General features: G+C 52.8%; 1 protein-coding gene across 1 annotated transcript in view; it reads right to left on the bottom strand.

Annotated features, from left to right (window-relative positions):
- Positions 1-14340, bottom strand: part of OTOG (otogelin) — an 85246-nt gene extending 70906 nt beyond the window's left edge. The window contains exons 1-13 of the mRNA XM_032640565.1: positions 14244-14340; positions 13763-13823; positions 13538-13598; positions 9652-9727; positions 8587-8679; positions 8250-8404; positions 5493-5611; positions 3415-3620; positions 2444-2574; positions 2075-2181; positions 1549-1658; positions 1015-1143; positions 59-167 (exon numbers count right to left, since the gene is read on the bottom strand). Coding sequence (XP_032496456.1) covers positions 59-167; positions 1015-1143; positions 1549-1658; positions 2075-2181; positions 2444-2574; positions 3415-3620; positions 5493-5611; positions 8250-8404; positions 8587-8679; positions 9652-9727; positions 13538-13598; positions 13763-13823; positions 14244-14340 — 1454 coding nt within the window. The remainder of the gene's footprint in view (positions 1-58; positions 168-1014; positions 1144-1548; positions 1659-2074; positions 2182-2443; positions 2575-3414; positions 3621-5492; positions 5612-8249; positions 8405-8586; positions 8680-9651; positions 9728-13537; positions 13599-13762; positions 13824-14243) is intronic.
- Between the last annotated feature and the right edge of the window lie 2399 nt (positions 14341-16739).

Raw genomic sequence — 16739 nt, 5'->3', positions numbered from 1 at the left:
GGAAAGTCCCAGAAGTCATCGCCTCCCCCTTCCCCTCTCCCCAACAGTGGACACAGACCAGGTGTTGCAGTCTTCTTTCACCACAGAACCAGTCGGGTACAGGGTCCCGTGGAACTCACAGGGACACTCAGCTGGTGCCACGCAGCCCCCATCCTCGAAGATCAGCCCTAGGGTGACAGCAAAGGCCGACTTACCTCCATTCTTGTTCACAACACTTTCATGGCTCTCCAGGGTCTGTGAAAAACAGCACCTCACCCACACTCTTTCACCATCCAGCTCACTTTCAAACTTTCTCCTGTATAAATGATTAATCCCCTCTGAGCAAATAACCCCACTTCCAGACCTTTCTCAGAGAACAACCCAGCCCAAACAAAAGGCATACTGACTAGCTTCTCCTCCCCACCTCTCGAAAGCCTATCACTGCATCTAGAACCAGCTTAGGTGCCACCTCCTCCAGGAAGCCTTCCCTGACAGTCTCTCTTCTTGAAATGAATCCCTATATCTCTTCTTGTCTGAACTCCTGAGCTGGTCCTCACCAGATTATGCCTCAGACTAGAGTCATGTGTGTAAGTGTCTTATCACAGCAACCTGATTTTGATCCCTAAAGTCGATGACTGTATCTTTATACTTTTTATCCTAACCCCCAGCCTAGCCACGTGAGCTGCACACTGTAGATGTGCTACAAATGTGTACACCATGAAAACAGTATGTGGATGAATGTTTAAACAAATGCATGTGTGATAAATGAATAAATGAATGACTGAATGACTTGTCCTCATCTACACACCTTAAAAAGCTCAGTCCCAATGAAATTAAATACCCTGATGAACCTCTCAAGAGCCACAGTTCTGCCCCTACCCTCACCTCCCTTAAGTCATCCATTCATTCATTAATTCACTTATTGTTTTTTCCTTCATTCATTCTGCAAACAAGCATCCTCTGAGCCCTTGCTCCATGCCCATCTGTGTCAGGCCAGGAAGAGGCTGCCAGGCACCCACACCACCCCTCGCATACCGTTGGGGCAGTAGCAGCCATCCACACAGGTTATCTCGCTGTCCACGCAGGATGCCCGGGGCTGGCAGGAGGCGGGGCAGCAGGCGATGCACTCGTTGTAGATAAAGGCCTTCTCCTTGCAGTGCACCGCTTGCAAGGAAGGGAGCAGTATGGCCTGACAGCTCCCTTCTGGCCCCAGCTCTGCCAGGACCCACCCAGGACCCACCCCAAGCCCTGGGGTGGGGGGTGGGAGGGCTTTGATTTTCCTGATTCCCCTAGTTCCAGTGGGAGCACGAGGTGACCAGGAAATTAGTGAGAGCCTGGGAGACGCTGAGAGCCACCCTCATCTCACTCGGTGGCCCCAGGCCAGTCCCTCCCTCTCTGAGCCTCAGTTTTCCCATCTATCACATGCAGATGCAACCTTAGGGCTTAACACTCTGATAACTGTGGTTCTCAGCAGGACAGGACATTGAGCTGAGGCCCGGGAATGCCACCCACAGCCCCAGGACAGAACTTGTTGGAATCCCTCCCTGCCCACCGCCAGGCTGCACCTACCGCATGGCCGGAGCTGGTTCCTCCACCCCTGCAGGGGCTGACCTGCCTGGGCACATGCCCGGGCATACTCTGCCAGCGCCCGGCACCAGGTGGCTTCATCACCCGCTGATCTGTGCAGGGAAACCGAGGGTCACACTGGAGTGAGATCCACCCTGTAGCCAGCCCGCCAGCACCCGATAGAGACCGCCAGGGCTCAGGGCACCCTTCCTCGCCACGCAGCTGGGAAAGGGAGCCAGGGAAGGCAGCTAGGTATACAGACCCCTAGGCTGGAGGCAGGAAACCTGGGCTCTAGTCTCAACATTGCCCCTGACTTACGTGACCCTGAGTGGGTCAGGCCCCATTTCTGGGCCTCAGCTGAATGGGGAAGGTCTGTCCTATGCAGATAAGAGTATCAGAGCTTTGCGAAGCATATCTGTTAGGGTCTGGGATCATCAAGCTCAGTGGCCCAAGTGATGAACTCCCACCCCAGACTGGGAGAGGTCTCCCTTCAACCCAATACCGCCCGCCCCGCCGGCTCCCCACTCACTGGCAGAGATCGCTGGTACAGCTGGCCGTGAAGGGCAGAGGGCTGACATAGGCATGGCAGGCATCAAAGGGGGGCCGCAGCAGTGCCTCACAGCGGTCATACACACCCTGGGGCAAGGGCCAGGAGCCAGAGCTGGGGGCTGGCAGGGCCAGGTAAAGCCCTCTGACTTTGCCAGTCCCATACAGCACCCCAACTTGAGCCCGAGGGAGAGAAAGGGCCGGGTAGAGAGCAGACAGAAGGGGCATGGGCACCAACAACCCTGGGCCCCTGCAGCCAATGACTGCCCAAGAAGCAGAAGGAAACCAACCTAAGCCAGACACTAGGGTGGGGGTAGAGGCTGGAGTGGGGGGCTCTCCCCAGGATCCAGACCTGCATGGTTCCCAGGGTCTGCTGCAGGCACGGAGGGCGAGGCAGGGAGGAGGTCGTGGGCCCTGGAGGCTGGTTGGGGGCCCGCTCCTGCCAGCTGTGCACAAATTCAGCCACGTCTTCCGTCAGCTTCCCTGTAGGGGAGAACTAGCATGACCACAGGTGGGGAGCCCGAGGGGAGGCAGATGGAGCCCAAGAGATGCCAAGAGGAAGGCAAGGAGTTGTAGGACCCAGCCTCGAGCTCCCATCCCCACCTGCATTTCCCTACGGAGCCGTTCTCCTGAAAAACCCGTGTGGTAAGGATAGCCAAGAATGCTCAAGACCCTGTGAGTGCCCTGGAGTAGATCCCTCTGCTCTAAACTCTGGAAAGCAACACCATGCACTTGAAAGAGAATGAACGTGTGAGCCTGAACAAGCTCCCGTACCGCTCTGAGCCCGAGTCTCCCCACGTGTGAAACAGGGCAAAGGGTCCCCTTGTGAATTGATTGCAAGGACTATATGAGACCATGTGGGTAAAGTGTTCAGTGTGTCATGGCTGCTCAAAGGTGTCACTTCCCTCCTGGCCAGAGTCACCATGATGTGGCCTGAACCCTTCACTTTAACTTCTTGCCACTCCTGCTGGAGTCCTTCTCTTCCGGGCTCCCTCTAGCCCTCTGTGCCCTGCTGTCACCCCAGCCCCCTCCAGCCCCGACTCACCTTGCAGGGTCAGTGCCACCTAGCAAAGTGTCCATTAGAGCCTCACACAACCCTGGGAGACATTCTCATCATGGCTGTTTTACAGATGAGGAAACTGAGGTCCAGAGAGGTTAAAAGATGCCTGAGGCCACACACTTGGAAGGGGCCCCTGGCCTCCCAATGGGTCTTTAGTGCCATGACCCCAGGGTTCGGTCTTAAGTCCCTTTCCACCCCTTCCAGCCTGACCTGTCCTCCATCCCCACCAAAATCCCTTGGAGGCCACCTGCCCTGCCCCTCACCGTAGCTGGTCACCAGGTCGTCCTGGGGGTCGGCGTTGTTGTTCCCACACAGCCCGTGGGTCCAGCCCAGGAACTCTGGGCTCATTTTAACGTAGACGGCCGAGGTGCCATCCCAGGCCAGCGTGAAGGCCGACTGATGCCGCACGAGGACATAGCCAGCAAGCCGCTGCAGGCGCACGCTCCCCATCACATGTGGCAGCTGGACCCTGCAGGGCAAAGCCAGAGCTTCGGGGCATCCACACCACCTCCACCAGCCCAGTCCCTTCACCAAGGACCCACCACGTACACGGGACCTGCCTCACCCCACGGCCACTGGTACCACAGGGTGTGAGGTCCTTATTTTCCCTGCCCCTGACTTCTTGGGTGCCTGGAAGTCCACCATCAGAAAGCGGTTCTTTTGTTTTCAGAGTTTTAAAGTTGCTTTTTAAAATTGCAATTTTCTGGGACTTCCCTGGTGGTCCAGTGGGTAAGACTCCGTGCTCCCAATGCAGGGGGCCCAGGTTCGATCCCTGGTCAGGGAACTAGATCCCACATGCATGCTGCAACTAACACATGCGTGCCGCAACGAAGATCCAGTGCAGCCAAAATAAATAAATATATATATATATTTTAAATAAAATAAAATTGCAATTTCCCTTGCTATCTGGAATCACAGTGAGGGCAATCATGGGATTTTGAGTACTAATAGTGGTGGCTTTTTATACCAAAATTATTGATGTATCTTTTATTGACAGTGCTTCAATAAACAAAGTGCAGTTAGTAAAGCGAAAAATAAAATAAAATAAAATTGCAATTTTCCTGGCAGGGATAAATCTTAGAGTGATTGAATTTGCCAGTTCCTTTCTCCTAGACAGGAGAGGTGGTATAAACAGACACCTATTTTGTTTATATTTTTGGTGGGGAGAAAGAAGGAGTAGGAAGAGAAACAGAAAAAGGCAAGAGAGAAGACAAACAGGGAATGAAAGAAAAGATGCAGGGCTACAGCAGTCTTGACACCTTCCCCATTTTTTTTTTTTAATTTTTTTTTTTTTTTGCGGTACGTGGGCCTCTCACTGTTGTGGCCTCTCCCATTGCGGAGCACAGGCTCCGGATGCGCAGGCTCAGCGGCCGTGGCTCACGGGCCCAGCCGCTCCGCGGCATGTGGGATCTTCCCGGACCGGGGCACGAACCCGCGTCCCCTGCATCGGCAGGCGGACTCTCAACCACTGTGCCACCAGGGAAGCCCCACCTTCCCCATTTTACCGGCACAGGCTCGCCTAGCCAATCTGGAATTTGGCAACTTTCACCCGGCTGGAAATTAGGAGGAAGACAAATGAAGTGTCTAACCAGCCAAAGCTGGTACCAAAAGATCCATCTACCAATGCTTCTTTCACAGGAGAAACCCCTGGGCTTTCACTTCTACACTCAGCCCCAGAAAGCTTGGTTACCCAGTGTCCAGGTCTGAAGCAGGAAATAAAAAAGGGGAGAAGGGTCAGTGCAGGAAGGTCCCCCTGACAACAACATGAAGTGGCAGTGGACAGCAAGGGAAGGAAAGGCCAGTGAAGAAGAAATGCAAGAAAGATTTCAGGGAGGACCACAGTCTGGGGCCTTTTGGTGTACGAAGCTGGGACTTCACCCCTCGAGTGGTCCCTCAGGCATCCCTGATGTCCCAACAAGGTAAGTGACATTCAAAATGAGCCCAGGCCATCAGAAAAGGGTGAAAGTGTGCTCAGAATCTGCTCTGAGGATGCTTCAACTATGTATGATACACTCAGGAAGATTTCCTTCAACTTGTGAAAGAAAAGAAAATTCAGCATGCTTATAGTGGTAAATTCTCAGCTATCTGGGAAACTCTGCTATTTGCCTGAAAACCCACTGTCTAGAAATCCTGACAGTTCCAGAAAATTGTGAGGGACTCTTTCTGCAAACCCAGCTGACTAGAAACCCAGCTGGCCTGCCAGTACGCTTCTGCCCTGGTGTGCTGCTGTTTGCCCCCTGAAAACAATTTCCTTGAGGCTTGAGAAGGGAAGATGCTTACCCATCCACCACCACCCATGCCAGGGAGTAGGGGAGCTCAAGGCAGAAGACGTTACAGTTACCTTATGCCTCCATGGGTGACCTCCTTGGCCAGATGGATCTCCTGCTCACCCGCTAAGAAGAGGCTGACAGACCTGGAGCAGGTGTAGGGGAAAGAGCCACACTGCGGGTCGTTGTGCACCTGGTGGGGGAGAAGGGGCGGTTCGGAGGCCAGTGTGCAGGTTCCTGCCATACACCTGGCCCCGAGCTTCGGTTGTGGGCCCAGGGGCACCCTGTTGAGCTTCCACTAATGCCAACAGCCTGACTGCTGCGTGCCAAGCTCGTTTCCTCTGTGATGTCTCCCAGTCCCCACAATACCACAGGAAGGTCAGAGCTCTCATCATCTGCGTTTCAGAGAGGAGGCAACTGGCGCTCAGAGAGGTGAAGGGACACACACAGCCAGGATTCTAATCCAAGTGTGCTGTCTTCCTATTTCCAGACTTTTCTGTTTATCCATCCCAGGTTATCTCATTGGATTGAAAGCCCAGTTACACGCTCACACCATCTCACACTCATACAAACCACACACACACACATCTCATATGTATATCACAGGGCACTCTCAAAGCACACACTATAAACACACACTCCTACCACAACCCTGGCAGATACAGCCTAGCCCTTGCCTGCACACACAGGCACACATGTCACGCCTGTGCTGCGTGTCACATACATGTCTCCTCTGCCCCCTGCTCAGACATAACCTATACATCCAAGGCCATAGGACCCAAGGAGGGGAGGGATGGGGTTCCCAGAGTTTAGGGAAAACTCTGAAAATGTCAATCTGCCAAATGTGGAAACCCATCCCATGAGTGAGCAAACCTTCCACTAGGGGCTTCCCTGGTGGTGCAGTGGTTCGGAATCCACCTGTCAGTGCAGGGGACAAGGGTTCGAGCCCTGGTCCGGGAAGATCCCACATGCTGCGGAGCAACTAAGCCCATGCCCCACAGCTACTGAACCTGTGCTCTAGAGTTCGCGAGCCACAACTACTGAGCCTGTGTGCCACAACTACTGAAGCCCGCACACCTAGAGCCTGTGCTCCGCAACAAGAGAAGCCACTGCAATGAGAAGCCCGCGCACCGCAATGAAGAGTAGCCCCCGCTCGCTGCAAGTAGAGAAAGCCTGCGCACAGCAACGAAGACCCAATGCAGCCATAAATAAATAAAAAAACAAACAAACAAACCAACCTTCCACTAGATTATCATTAAATGTGGTTAAGCAGCCTGGAGCCATTTCAACTAAAAGTGGGACCTGTGAAAGCCATTCCATAGTCTAAATATTTTTCAAACTTTTGTGACCATGACCCATAGTGAGAAATATATACACATATAAATAAAAGTTTTACAAAATAATATTACCACTATTAATGTGTAATGCATCCTTATGATATTTTCTATTTATAGTCTCTTTTTTCTTTCTTTCTTTTTTCTTTTTTCTTTTTAGGCTGGTTATGACTCATTAAGTTCATTTCATAACCCACGAATGTGTGGCATCCCATTGGTCTAAGTAATTGTGACATATCCATCAATGAAATGACACAGCCATGATGTGTGATATCCATGATACCCCGAGGCAAAGCGGGGAGAGTTGGTCAGGGTTCCCAGTGCATCCAGGGCATAGCCCCCAGGCAGCCTCTTGGCAGGTCTATGCCTGAGACAGAAGGGGCACACCCAGCTGGCAGAGGGGTGACACTGAGCACCAGGATCTCCCCTATCAACCAACCCCTTGGCCTTAACTCCGCACTGGCCAAGGTGCCCTCCAGCAGAGCTGACTCCCCAAGTAGACTCTTCTCCAGGTAGAGAGCTGTGCCTGAAGGTGACTGCCCACTTGACACAAAGGGTAAACGTGAAAATCAGGTCTGCCCAACAGTGAGTCTCACACGTGTTCATATACCAGACAACTTTTACTGAGCACTAATCCAGGTACTGGGAACAGCAGTTGAAAAGACATACTTCCTGCCTAGAAAGCTTATATCTGGAGAGTAGGACCAGAAACAGACCTTTGTAAGAGAAACACAATGACAGGGTAATGATGCAGAACTTTGGTTCCACAGAAAGGAGCCCCTGAACCCACTCAGAAGGTCAGAGCATGCAGAAAGGCTTCTTAGAGGAGATCATCCTAAAGTGAGAATCCAGGACCTCTACCATTTCCTCCGTGGCACCATGCTCTTTCTTATCTAAGGTCCGTAGCACCCAATGTTCCGTTGGCCTAGAATGTTCTCACATCTGCCCCCACCCCAACCCCTTCACTTGGCTAGCTCTAATTCATTCTTCAAATCCCAACTTAAATATCACTTCCTCCAAGAAGCCCTCCCTGATCACCATCCTTCCCAATAAGCAAGGTTAGGTTTTCCGTCACATGCTCTTCTAGCATTTGGAACTTCTCTACTGCACTCAGTTGCACTTGAAATGATTCATTTGACTTGATGTCTGTTTTCCCCATTAGACTATAAGTTCCATAAGGACAGAGACCACATCTGTGTCTTTGTTCACAGAGCCAGCAACAGGCCTTGTGGCAGGAAAAGAGTATAATTACGCACTTAATAAATACTTGGTGAGTGAGAGACTAAGTGAATGAATGGCCAGGGGCAACCAGTAATGGGTGGGTAAGTGAGAACCGTGGAGCCCTCAGCTCACTCCAGGTGCAGATGTCCTGGGTGGGAGCTGGGAGGGGAAAAGAAGGTGCCAGCCTCTCTAACCATGACAAGTAGATCCCAAGCCAGCCCAGCCTTCAGGGCCTAGTGGAACCTTCCTAGACAGGCAGGGCAGGGAACGCCTCACCTGGACTGAGAAGGTCTGCCCCTCGGGTTCATGGCGCCCCACCAGGGTGTAGCTGCCCTTCCCAGACAGGTAGTAGTAGAGGCCATCAAATGTCTCCACGTGATGCTGTCCCCACGCCCGGCAGATGCTGTCCCGTTCAGGGCCGACATTGTACACTGAGCCAGAGAAAAAAGAAGCTGTCTATGTAGCAGCAGTTGGCACCGAGCCAGAGGCCAGTGGGTTCCAGCCCTGGCGGGGCCACCCCCACTCCCCTCCAGCCCAGAGCCCCACGTCTCAGGCCCGCAGATTTCCCTGTACCCGTGGCCCCTCTCGGAGGTGGGATGGAGCCCAGACCCACCCATCTGGCAGCGCGGCCCAGTGGCATTGAAGCGTCTGCAGTCGCAGAAGGCCGGGTGCACACACTCACCCCCGTTGAAGCAGGAGAACAAGTCTGCAAGGGAGACAGAAGGCAGCTTCCCATCAAGCCAAGATTGGCAGAACCCATGGGGGCAGCACCTCCCTCAGGCTGGGACCCCAGGCCCCAGCCCTCCCAGAGCTACATGGAACTCAAATCCCCATCACAGGTAGCCCCAGCTTTCCTCAGTAGCTAGCTTTAATGGCGGCAGGAGTAGGGCACCTCAGACGGCTGCCCTGCCCCATCCCTAGCAGGCTGTGGGGTGGGGTCTCAGAGTACCTGCCTTCTGTATGTACCAAGTGGCCCCCAGGCCAGCTCCACCTAGGCCTTCAGCTTCCTAAGCTAAAAGTTCTTGGCCACCAGGCAAGGCAGGCAGAACTACGAACATGCAGCATGTGGGGTGAGCAGGGAGACTGCCCAGAGATCTTCATGTATTGCTCTTCCTTGCTGTTCCATAAGCTCCGGGAAAGAGTCCAGGGCATAAACCAAGGTTAGGGGAGGGGCCGCACACGTGGAATGTAGTGGAAAGGAAGGCCACAGAGGATGAGAGGACAAAGCAGAGTGTAGTGAAGGAAGGAGCCATGATGTGAGAAGAGGGGCCACAGACAGAGGCCAGATGAGGGGAGAGGCCATGGACACAGGACAGGCGAAGGGAGAGGCCGTGGGCATAGGACAGGGCAAGGGGAGAGGCCACAGAAAGTAGAAAGAGGCTACAGACACAGGGTGACGTAGAGAGGGAAAAACAACCACTAAACAAGAAGCTCGGTCTCTCTGGAGTCAGACAGTGTGAGGCAGACAGCCACAGAGCCATGGTCATCAGCACAGGACACTTCCTCAGCCAGGAAGGAGAAAGCAGAGTGGAGCTGGAGGCTGGGGCTGGGGACGGTGAAAAGAGACCCCATGCAGGGAAAAGAGGTCCCAGGAGGCCCCGAGAGGAGTCTGGGCCTGCGCTCACAGGGCTTTCTGCAGGCCAGGGCCTCCCACGGGCCACAGGGAGGGGGCACTTACAAGAAGGTGCACATTTGGCCCGATGGAGTCGTCTTTCCCAGGAAGACATGGCCAAGGAGTCCAGGGCTTCAGCCTCCTTTTAAAGACAGGAGAAGGAAGCGAACGCAGTCAAGGGCTGACCTCAGGGAGCAGCCTTCCCGGCGGTCACAGCCCTTCCTGCCCCTCAGCTGGAGGGAGGCAGGCCCTTTGCCACTTGGTGCCTCAGTCACCCAACTTCCCCAGACCCCCCTCTGAGAGGTCTGCAAGGCAGGATTTTCAGGCCTGTCCTAGGTCCGGAGGAGTGAGGCCTGGTTTACACCCTCCCAAGTGGCGTCGTGGTGGCAGGCTGGGGAGGCCTGTAGCCTGAACACACCTGCTGCTCTCCATGCTCCAGTGTGTCGTCCCCCCCCGCCACCGCCTCCCCAGCGCCTTCCCTCCTTAGTAAACCTCTGTGTCCTCCACGGCCTGGAACAAAACCCCCTTGTCTGGAGAACAAACACGACACCTCCTCACCACAGAAACCACATGGAGCAGAGCTAAGAAACAAAGGCAGCCCCTCACCCCAGGGCAGGGGGGCATCACTCCGACCCCCCCACCCAACATTTTGGACTCTTCTAACAGCAAACACAGTGCCTCACACATCACTACCGGCTGTCCTCAGAGCTCAGCTCTGAGTCAGGACTCTCCCTGAGAGCACACATCCGAGGACACAGGCAAAGCCCTGTGAGACCCTATATCCCAGACCAGAAGCCCCAATGCACGGTCTCCAGAGATACAAAGCATCTGAAATCAGGACTGCCCGAACATCACGTGTGTTCAGTCACCACACGGCTAGCCGCCCTCTCAGGACTGCAGCCCGAGGTGTCTAACGTGACCTCACCTGGGACTGGGACCCTGGGCACAGTAGGCTCCTCCCTCTCAGGACCTCAGCCCCCTCATTAGTACAACTTCCCAGACTGGGTGCCCGGTCCGGCCCAGGGATGGTGAACGGGAGCACGTGTTCTTGCTCACAGGGCCAGCGAGGCACAAACCACACTGAGGGTGCTTGTCTCACACGTTTTCTCCCTCACTGTCACCTCTGCGTCCCCAGGCTGAATCCCCAGCCTCTAGCAAAGGACTTGGAGCACAGGAAGTATGCAGAGCACCTGATCCCTGGAGCCCAACCCCAGCTCTTTGCACCTCCTGCAGGCACCCACCCCCTCCCCCTTCACTGTCCTGCTGACCCCCTCGGAGGTCACTGGCCCTCCTCGACCAGGTATCAGTGTTCTCACTCCCTGGTTCCTGGGTCCTCCCAGTTCTCCTTACTCTGTAGATCCAGGCTGAGCCCAAGGAGTCAGGCTTCCCACCCTGGTAGTAGTCGGTCTCACAGGGCCTCAAAGACCACCGGCAATGGAAGAGAGCAGCCGGGGAAAGGCTCATCACCAACATCCCCCAGGCCTGCAGAGCTTAATTCAACTTGGTCCCTGTGCCTCTCCCCTCCTCGCCCCCCTCTCCCCCAGATGTGGCCCCTGAGATCGGCCTTGTGAGGGTAAGACAGCCTGTGCTGCAAAAAGTCGAGGCCATTTTCTGGAGAAGAATTTTAAATCCTGTCCAGATGATTCACCTTCAGTATAGATCAGGAGCTCTTAATCATTTTTATGCAATGAACCCCTCTGACAATCTAGTGAGGCTTACGGGTCCCTTCTTGGAATAAATGTTTCTAAATACGTAATATGAGACATAAGATGACAAAGGAAATCAAACATATTGCAATGCATTATCAAATATTTTATAAAACTGGGTGACAAAGGAAATCAAACATATTGCAATGCATTATCAAATATTTTATAAAACTGGGTGACAGTAATATTTGTGCTTCTTTATTAATACGCTAAATCACAAGACCCAGCAGCAGGCCGTGTCACTGCCAGAATCTGGGGGCAGTGAGCCAGAAATGAGATGTGGAGATAGCAACAATGATTGCAAGGCGATAGGAAAATATCTGTGGTTTCCACCGGTGACAGTCACAGACACTGTTATCATGCTGTGGTCTGTAGCCTCTAGTAATAATTAAAGGGAAGGCTAAATTTCAGTTCCATTGAGGAACAAATGCATTTTTCCCCCATCCAAGTTCATGGACTCCTGGTCTACACCATCAATTCTCTGGAGAATGGCTGAGCTCTGTAGAGTGAGGCAGCACTGAAATGAAGGGTGGTGGTCTACCGGTCTGAGACCCCCCTCCCTCACTGAAGAGGGCACTCCAGGCAGAAGCCCACAAAGGATCCCCAGGTTCACTTTCTAACTAGTAGCCTCATTCCTCCCCACCCTCCTCCCACTCCAGCAGCGTTAAAGGAGGGCCATTCTAACCCCTTGTTTGCTCTAAGGAGTAACGTGAGAAACCTACTGGGGTTGCCAGTAGGTTGGTCTAGATGCTTCCCCAAGGAAAAGAAGGGGAGGCCTACCCTGGAATCCAGCAAGGAAAGAAGCCCACTAGGGGAATGAGATGCTTGGGGAAGGATCATTACCCCACTAAAATACAGGGATTCCTGGGGTCTGGAGGGGCATTCATGATACGGGGGAACAGGCTGGCTCCATCTGGAGACCTTGCTCTGCTGTGCCCTGAGGGCCCTGGCAAATCATTCACCTACCTCAATTTCCCCATCTATAAAAAGAATGATAAAAAATTTTTTAAATAAAATAAAAATAAATAAAAAGAGTGATGACATTATCTTTCAATTCAAACTGTACCTGACTGTGATTCTAAAACTTGGGGTCTGAGGAAATGGGCAAAAGAGAAAAAAAAACCCATATAATCCAGACATTAGAAAATAAGCATGCCCTTAGTAGATGCAAACTATTAGATACAGAATAGATAACAAGGTCCTACTGTATAGGACAGGGAACTATATTCAATATCCTGAGATAAACCATAATGGAAAAGAATATGAAAAAAAATGTATGTATATGTATAACTGAGTCTCTTTGCTGTACAGCAGAAATTAACACAACATTGTAAATCAACTATACTTCAATTAAAAAAGAAAAGAAAAGAAAAGAAGTATGCCCCCTCCTACCTTGGGGTCTTCATATCTATTTCCAAAGGGCAGGTATTTGGGGCACACTGTATTCTTTTATAAATGATGCTCCCATCCTACTGGCACAAGGAGCTCCCCACAGCTGATCCCCAGAGCCAGGGTGCGTGAACTGAGGCTCGAGATTCTCTGGGGGACCTGGCTTTGGGTGGGCTGAATTTGTAACGTGTCTGTGGTTGTAGAAAGGAGATAAATGCAGGCCAGGATTAGAAAGAAAAATTGAGTCACCTGATCCAGAGACCGAAGAAGTTTGGCAAAGAGAGAGAACAAAGCACCACCTCTCCCTAATGCACGGAGGAGCTGGGGAAGGTAGGCAACAGTGAATGGTCAAGACTCAGAGGATGGTAGTCAGGGATCTGTTTCTCAACCAACCCTTCCTTGCAAACCCCACCAAGTGGCCCGGTTTTTGTCTCTCCTCTCAAGGCAGCACTCCTGGGGCACTGCTCAGGGATGAAGAAGGGCCTCTGACAGGGTTTAGACCAGGCAGGGAAAAGAGACTACACTCTTCCAAACTCTCACCTTCCTACTTTCACCAAGGGAAGGAAAGAGCTCAGCTGTCTCCTGATAGCACCTTTGTGCCCTCCTCCCCTAAAAAACAATTTTTAAATAAATAAATAGATAAACTGGCTACAGGGCCCCAAGAGATTAGGAAAGTGGGAGTAGAGGCATCCTATAAATTTGCATACTTCAAACACATTCTAGGAATCTTGTTTGTTCCCTCTGAGTAACTGCAAAGGCACCCTTCCTGCAACCTACAGAGCTCCCTGCCAGCCTCAAACCCAGAGAGAAATAAGCCCCTGCCCAGTGAAGCCTCCCTTCCCCAGGCCTCCCCTTACCTGGCCTCCCATCACTGTTGTAGCATCCCCTATGGCAAGGATCGCCTCCTGATGGCTGTGGCTAGATGAGAAACAAGCCTGGCATGGGTGAGGGGATAGGAGTGGGCCATGCCTCCCCACCACCCCCAGGCCCATCCCACCCTCTGTGCTAACCCCTGGGGTCACCCACGCCAGAAATAAAGATGGAACCAGTGAGTGGGGCAGCACAAGCTCTTGCCTACTCACCTGGGATCCTGGGCTGGCTCAGGCTGCAGCTCTGCATTGCCCCAGGGTGCGGGTGCTGCGGCTGGGGAGCGGGATTACTCTCTACTCAAGCGATGCCTCCCACCACCCGCTCCCCACCTGCTAGGAAGCCTCTCTCACACCCCATTCTCTCTCCCTGCAGCCTTCTCAAATCCTTTCTCCCCCTCCCTGGCGACTCTTCTCCAACAAGGGTCTCCCTCCTCCTTCCCACTCTCTGTGCCCCAGTTCTCTCTGGTTCCCCCCACTTGGGTCTCTTCCACCCTGCCCAGCTTGAGAGCCATTCCCCTGGTTGTGGCTGACCTTTCTTTCCTTCTGCGGTCCCTCTCCCCCGACCCACTCCCTGGCTGTCCCCCTGCCCTCCCTCAAACCTTCTTTCTTTCCTGCCTCTCTCCAACTTGCTCAGGCCCGTCCCCCTAAACGTTCCCCCAGCCCCCTGGGGTCCCCTAGTCCACACCCGTCTCACCGAGAGACTGTAGCGGCAGGGACTCCCCTGCCGGCTCACTCCGGGGCAGCCAGACGCAAGCGACTAGCAGGCAGAACGCGGGCGCCGGGGCCCCCATAGGGGCACGCGGGGACTAGGAAGCCTGAGCGAACGGCCAGGGTCCCGAGTGCCTCTCCCGCGAAGGCAGGGTAACACCTACTCGTAGGAGGCCGCCGTCCCTCTCGCTCTCTTGCCCTGGGCCTCCCTTCGCCCCGCCTCCCAGGCTCTTGGCTCCGCCCTGAGCTAGAGTGACAGGACTGCCCAGCTCATTACCATAATTTAGGCGCCTGGCCGTGGCCCCGCCTTTGCCCTTCTTGGCGTTAGGCTGCACCTCCCCAGGGGAGGCTGGATTCAGATCGCTCAGCCCTAAGTCCCTTGGGGGAGCAAGGAGGCAGTCTGTGCAACTTCCAACATCCCTTGCTCCTCAGAGATCCCTGGCTCTGGAACCTGGGTTTCCGAAGCCCCTAACACCAGAGACCCAAGATGCCGGTATGAGTCTGGTCCTATGCACTCCTTTTACAAAGGTCCCGGGACATGCTACTCCGTGGTCAGTGGCAGACCAGGGCTCAGGCCTGTGGAGTCCTAGCCTGTGCTCCCACCACTCCCCACTACAGCCTCCTGAGTCCCCAAGTCCCCACCCTACCCCCAGTTTTGAACACCTCTAGAGAATGGATCATGGCTTAATCCTCTGTATGTCCAGCACTAGCTCAGGCCCCAGCTTGGGGAATGTTGACTGAGTGACAGAAGTGCCTCACACTCCCATATTATTGCTCCCATCAAGGCCATACTTTGACAAAACAACTTTAATTTTGTGAACAAGATACCTTCTCTGTCCAGGGGGAATTTTAAAATGGTAGAAATGTAGGCCTGAGAGCCTTGGGAAACTTTATCATTCACTTGGCCAACTAAGTGCTAGAACACCAACTAGATGCCAGGCCGTATAGATGATGATGATGATGATAATGACGATAGTGTTGGCCTTCATAAGCCCCTGGCAGCGGTATACATTTGGGATACATTCATTCATTCATCCATTCAACCAATTTGTTGAGCATCTACTCCTCGCCACACATTGTTCTGGGAATAAAGTGGTAAATAAAGCACACATAAGCTATCCCTATTGTGGTCCGTGCGCAGGTTGGAAGAAGAATTTCCAGACACAAAGTATTTTAGAAAACAGTGAGTTTATGGAGAGCAAAGAGCAGAGTTAGTGAGGGGCGCTGCAAATACAACAGGTCAACTTCCTGATAGACCAGGGAGAGGCAACCCCCTTTGTGCGCTAGTAGTCAACTTTTATAGCCTGAAGACAAAGAAAATTCCTGCTCGCAGGATGGCATTAGGTGATTGGCCAGGGTGCTACAAGGTTGCTACCTGGTGAATATTTTACCTAATATGGAGTTGTGGGGGGGGCCCGGCGGTGAGGGGGGCTGTCCTGTTTAGATTAGGAGAGCCCATGTCAACAATTGCTATGGGGGCTCGGTTAATTCCAAGTTTTTATCCTATGTCCTTGATGTAGGGTGTCCTTGGTGTAGGGCTCTACAATCCCCACACAGGGTATTTGAAGCCATAGGGTTCGATGGGAAGATGAAGAGGAAAGAGCAAAGCATGGAGCCTTAAAGAACACTGGTTAAGGAATGGGTGAAGGCAGGGCTGTCTTAGAGGAAGCTTGAAAAAGAACATTCATGATGTAATAGGGAAGGACAAATCTGACTCCATATTGAAGCTGTTTCTCTTACTTTAACCTTTGTATTCTATTGCTTTTGCTACAAGTTAAGAATGTTTCCAATTGCCTGAAATATACAGGATAGCCCATTCTCAAGCCTCTGACCTTTACAGGTATAACACTTTCCCATTCATATAGAAATAAAAAGTTTCATTCTTTTTTTTTTTTTTTTTCCGGTATGAGGGCCTCTCACTGTTGTGGCCTCTCCCGTTGCGGAGCACAGGCTCCGGACGCGCAGGCTCAGCGGCCATGGCTCACGGGCCCAGCCGCTCTGCAGCATGTGGGATCCTCGCGGACCGGGGCACGAACCCATGTCCCCTGCATCGGCAGGCGGACTCTCAACCACTGCGCCACCAGGGAAGCCCAATAAAAAGTTTCAGAACAGAGAATAACATTTGTCTTGTTGGACCTTTATAGGAACATTGTGACCCAGACCTACCTGGAGGGCTATAAGAACAAAGAATTCCGGCACCAAGAAATTTGCTACCTCACCCCTACCCCTTTCAGTATAAAAGAAGCCTGAATTCTAACTTGGGGAAGATGGTTCTTTGGGATACTAGTCCACCATGTTCTTGGTCTGCTGGCTTTAAAAATAAAGTTGCTGGGGAAGGGGAAGGGTAAGCTGGGACGAAGTGAGAGAGTGGCATGGACTTATATACACTAACAGATGTAAAACAGATAGCTAGTGGGAAGCAGCTGCATAGCCCAGGGAGATCAGGTCGGTGCTTTGTGTCCACCTAGAGGGGTGGGATAGG

This window comes from Phocoena sinus, chromosome 8 (genome assembly GCF_008692025.1).
Source record: "Phocoena sinus isolate mPhoSin1 chromosome 8, mPhoSin1.pri, whole genome shotgun sequence".
NCBI classification, from domain to species: domain Eukaryota; kingdom Metazoa; phylum Chordata; class Mammalia; order Artiodactyla; family Phocoenidae; genus Phocoena; species Phocoena sinus.
Note: the sequence above shows the minus strand (reverse complement) of the source record. Positions and strands in the feature narration are given on the sequence as shown.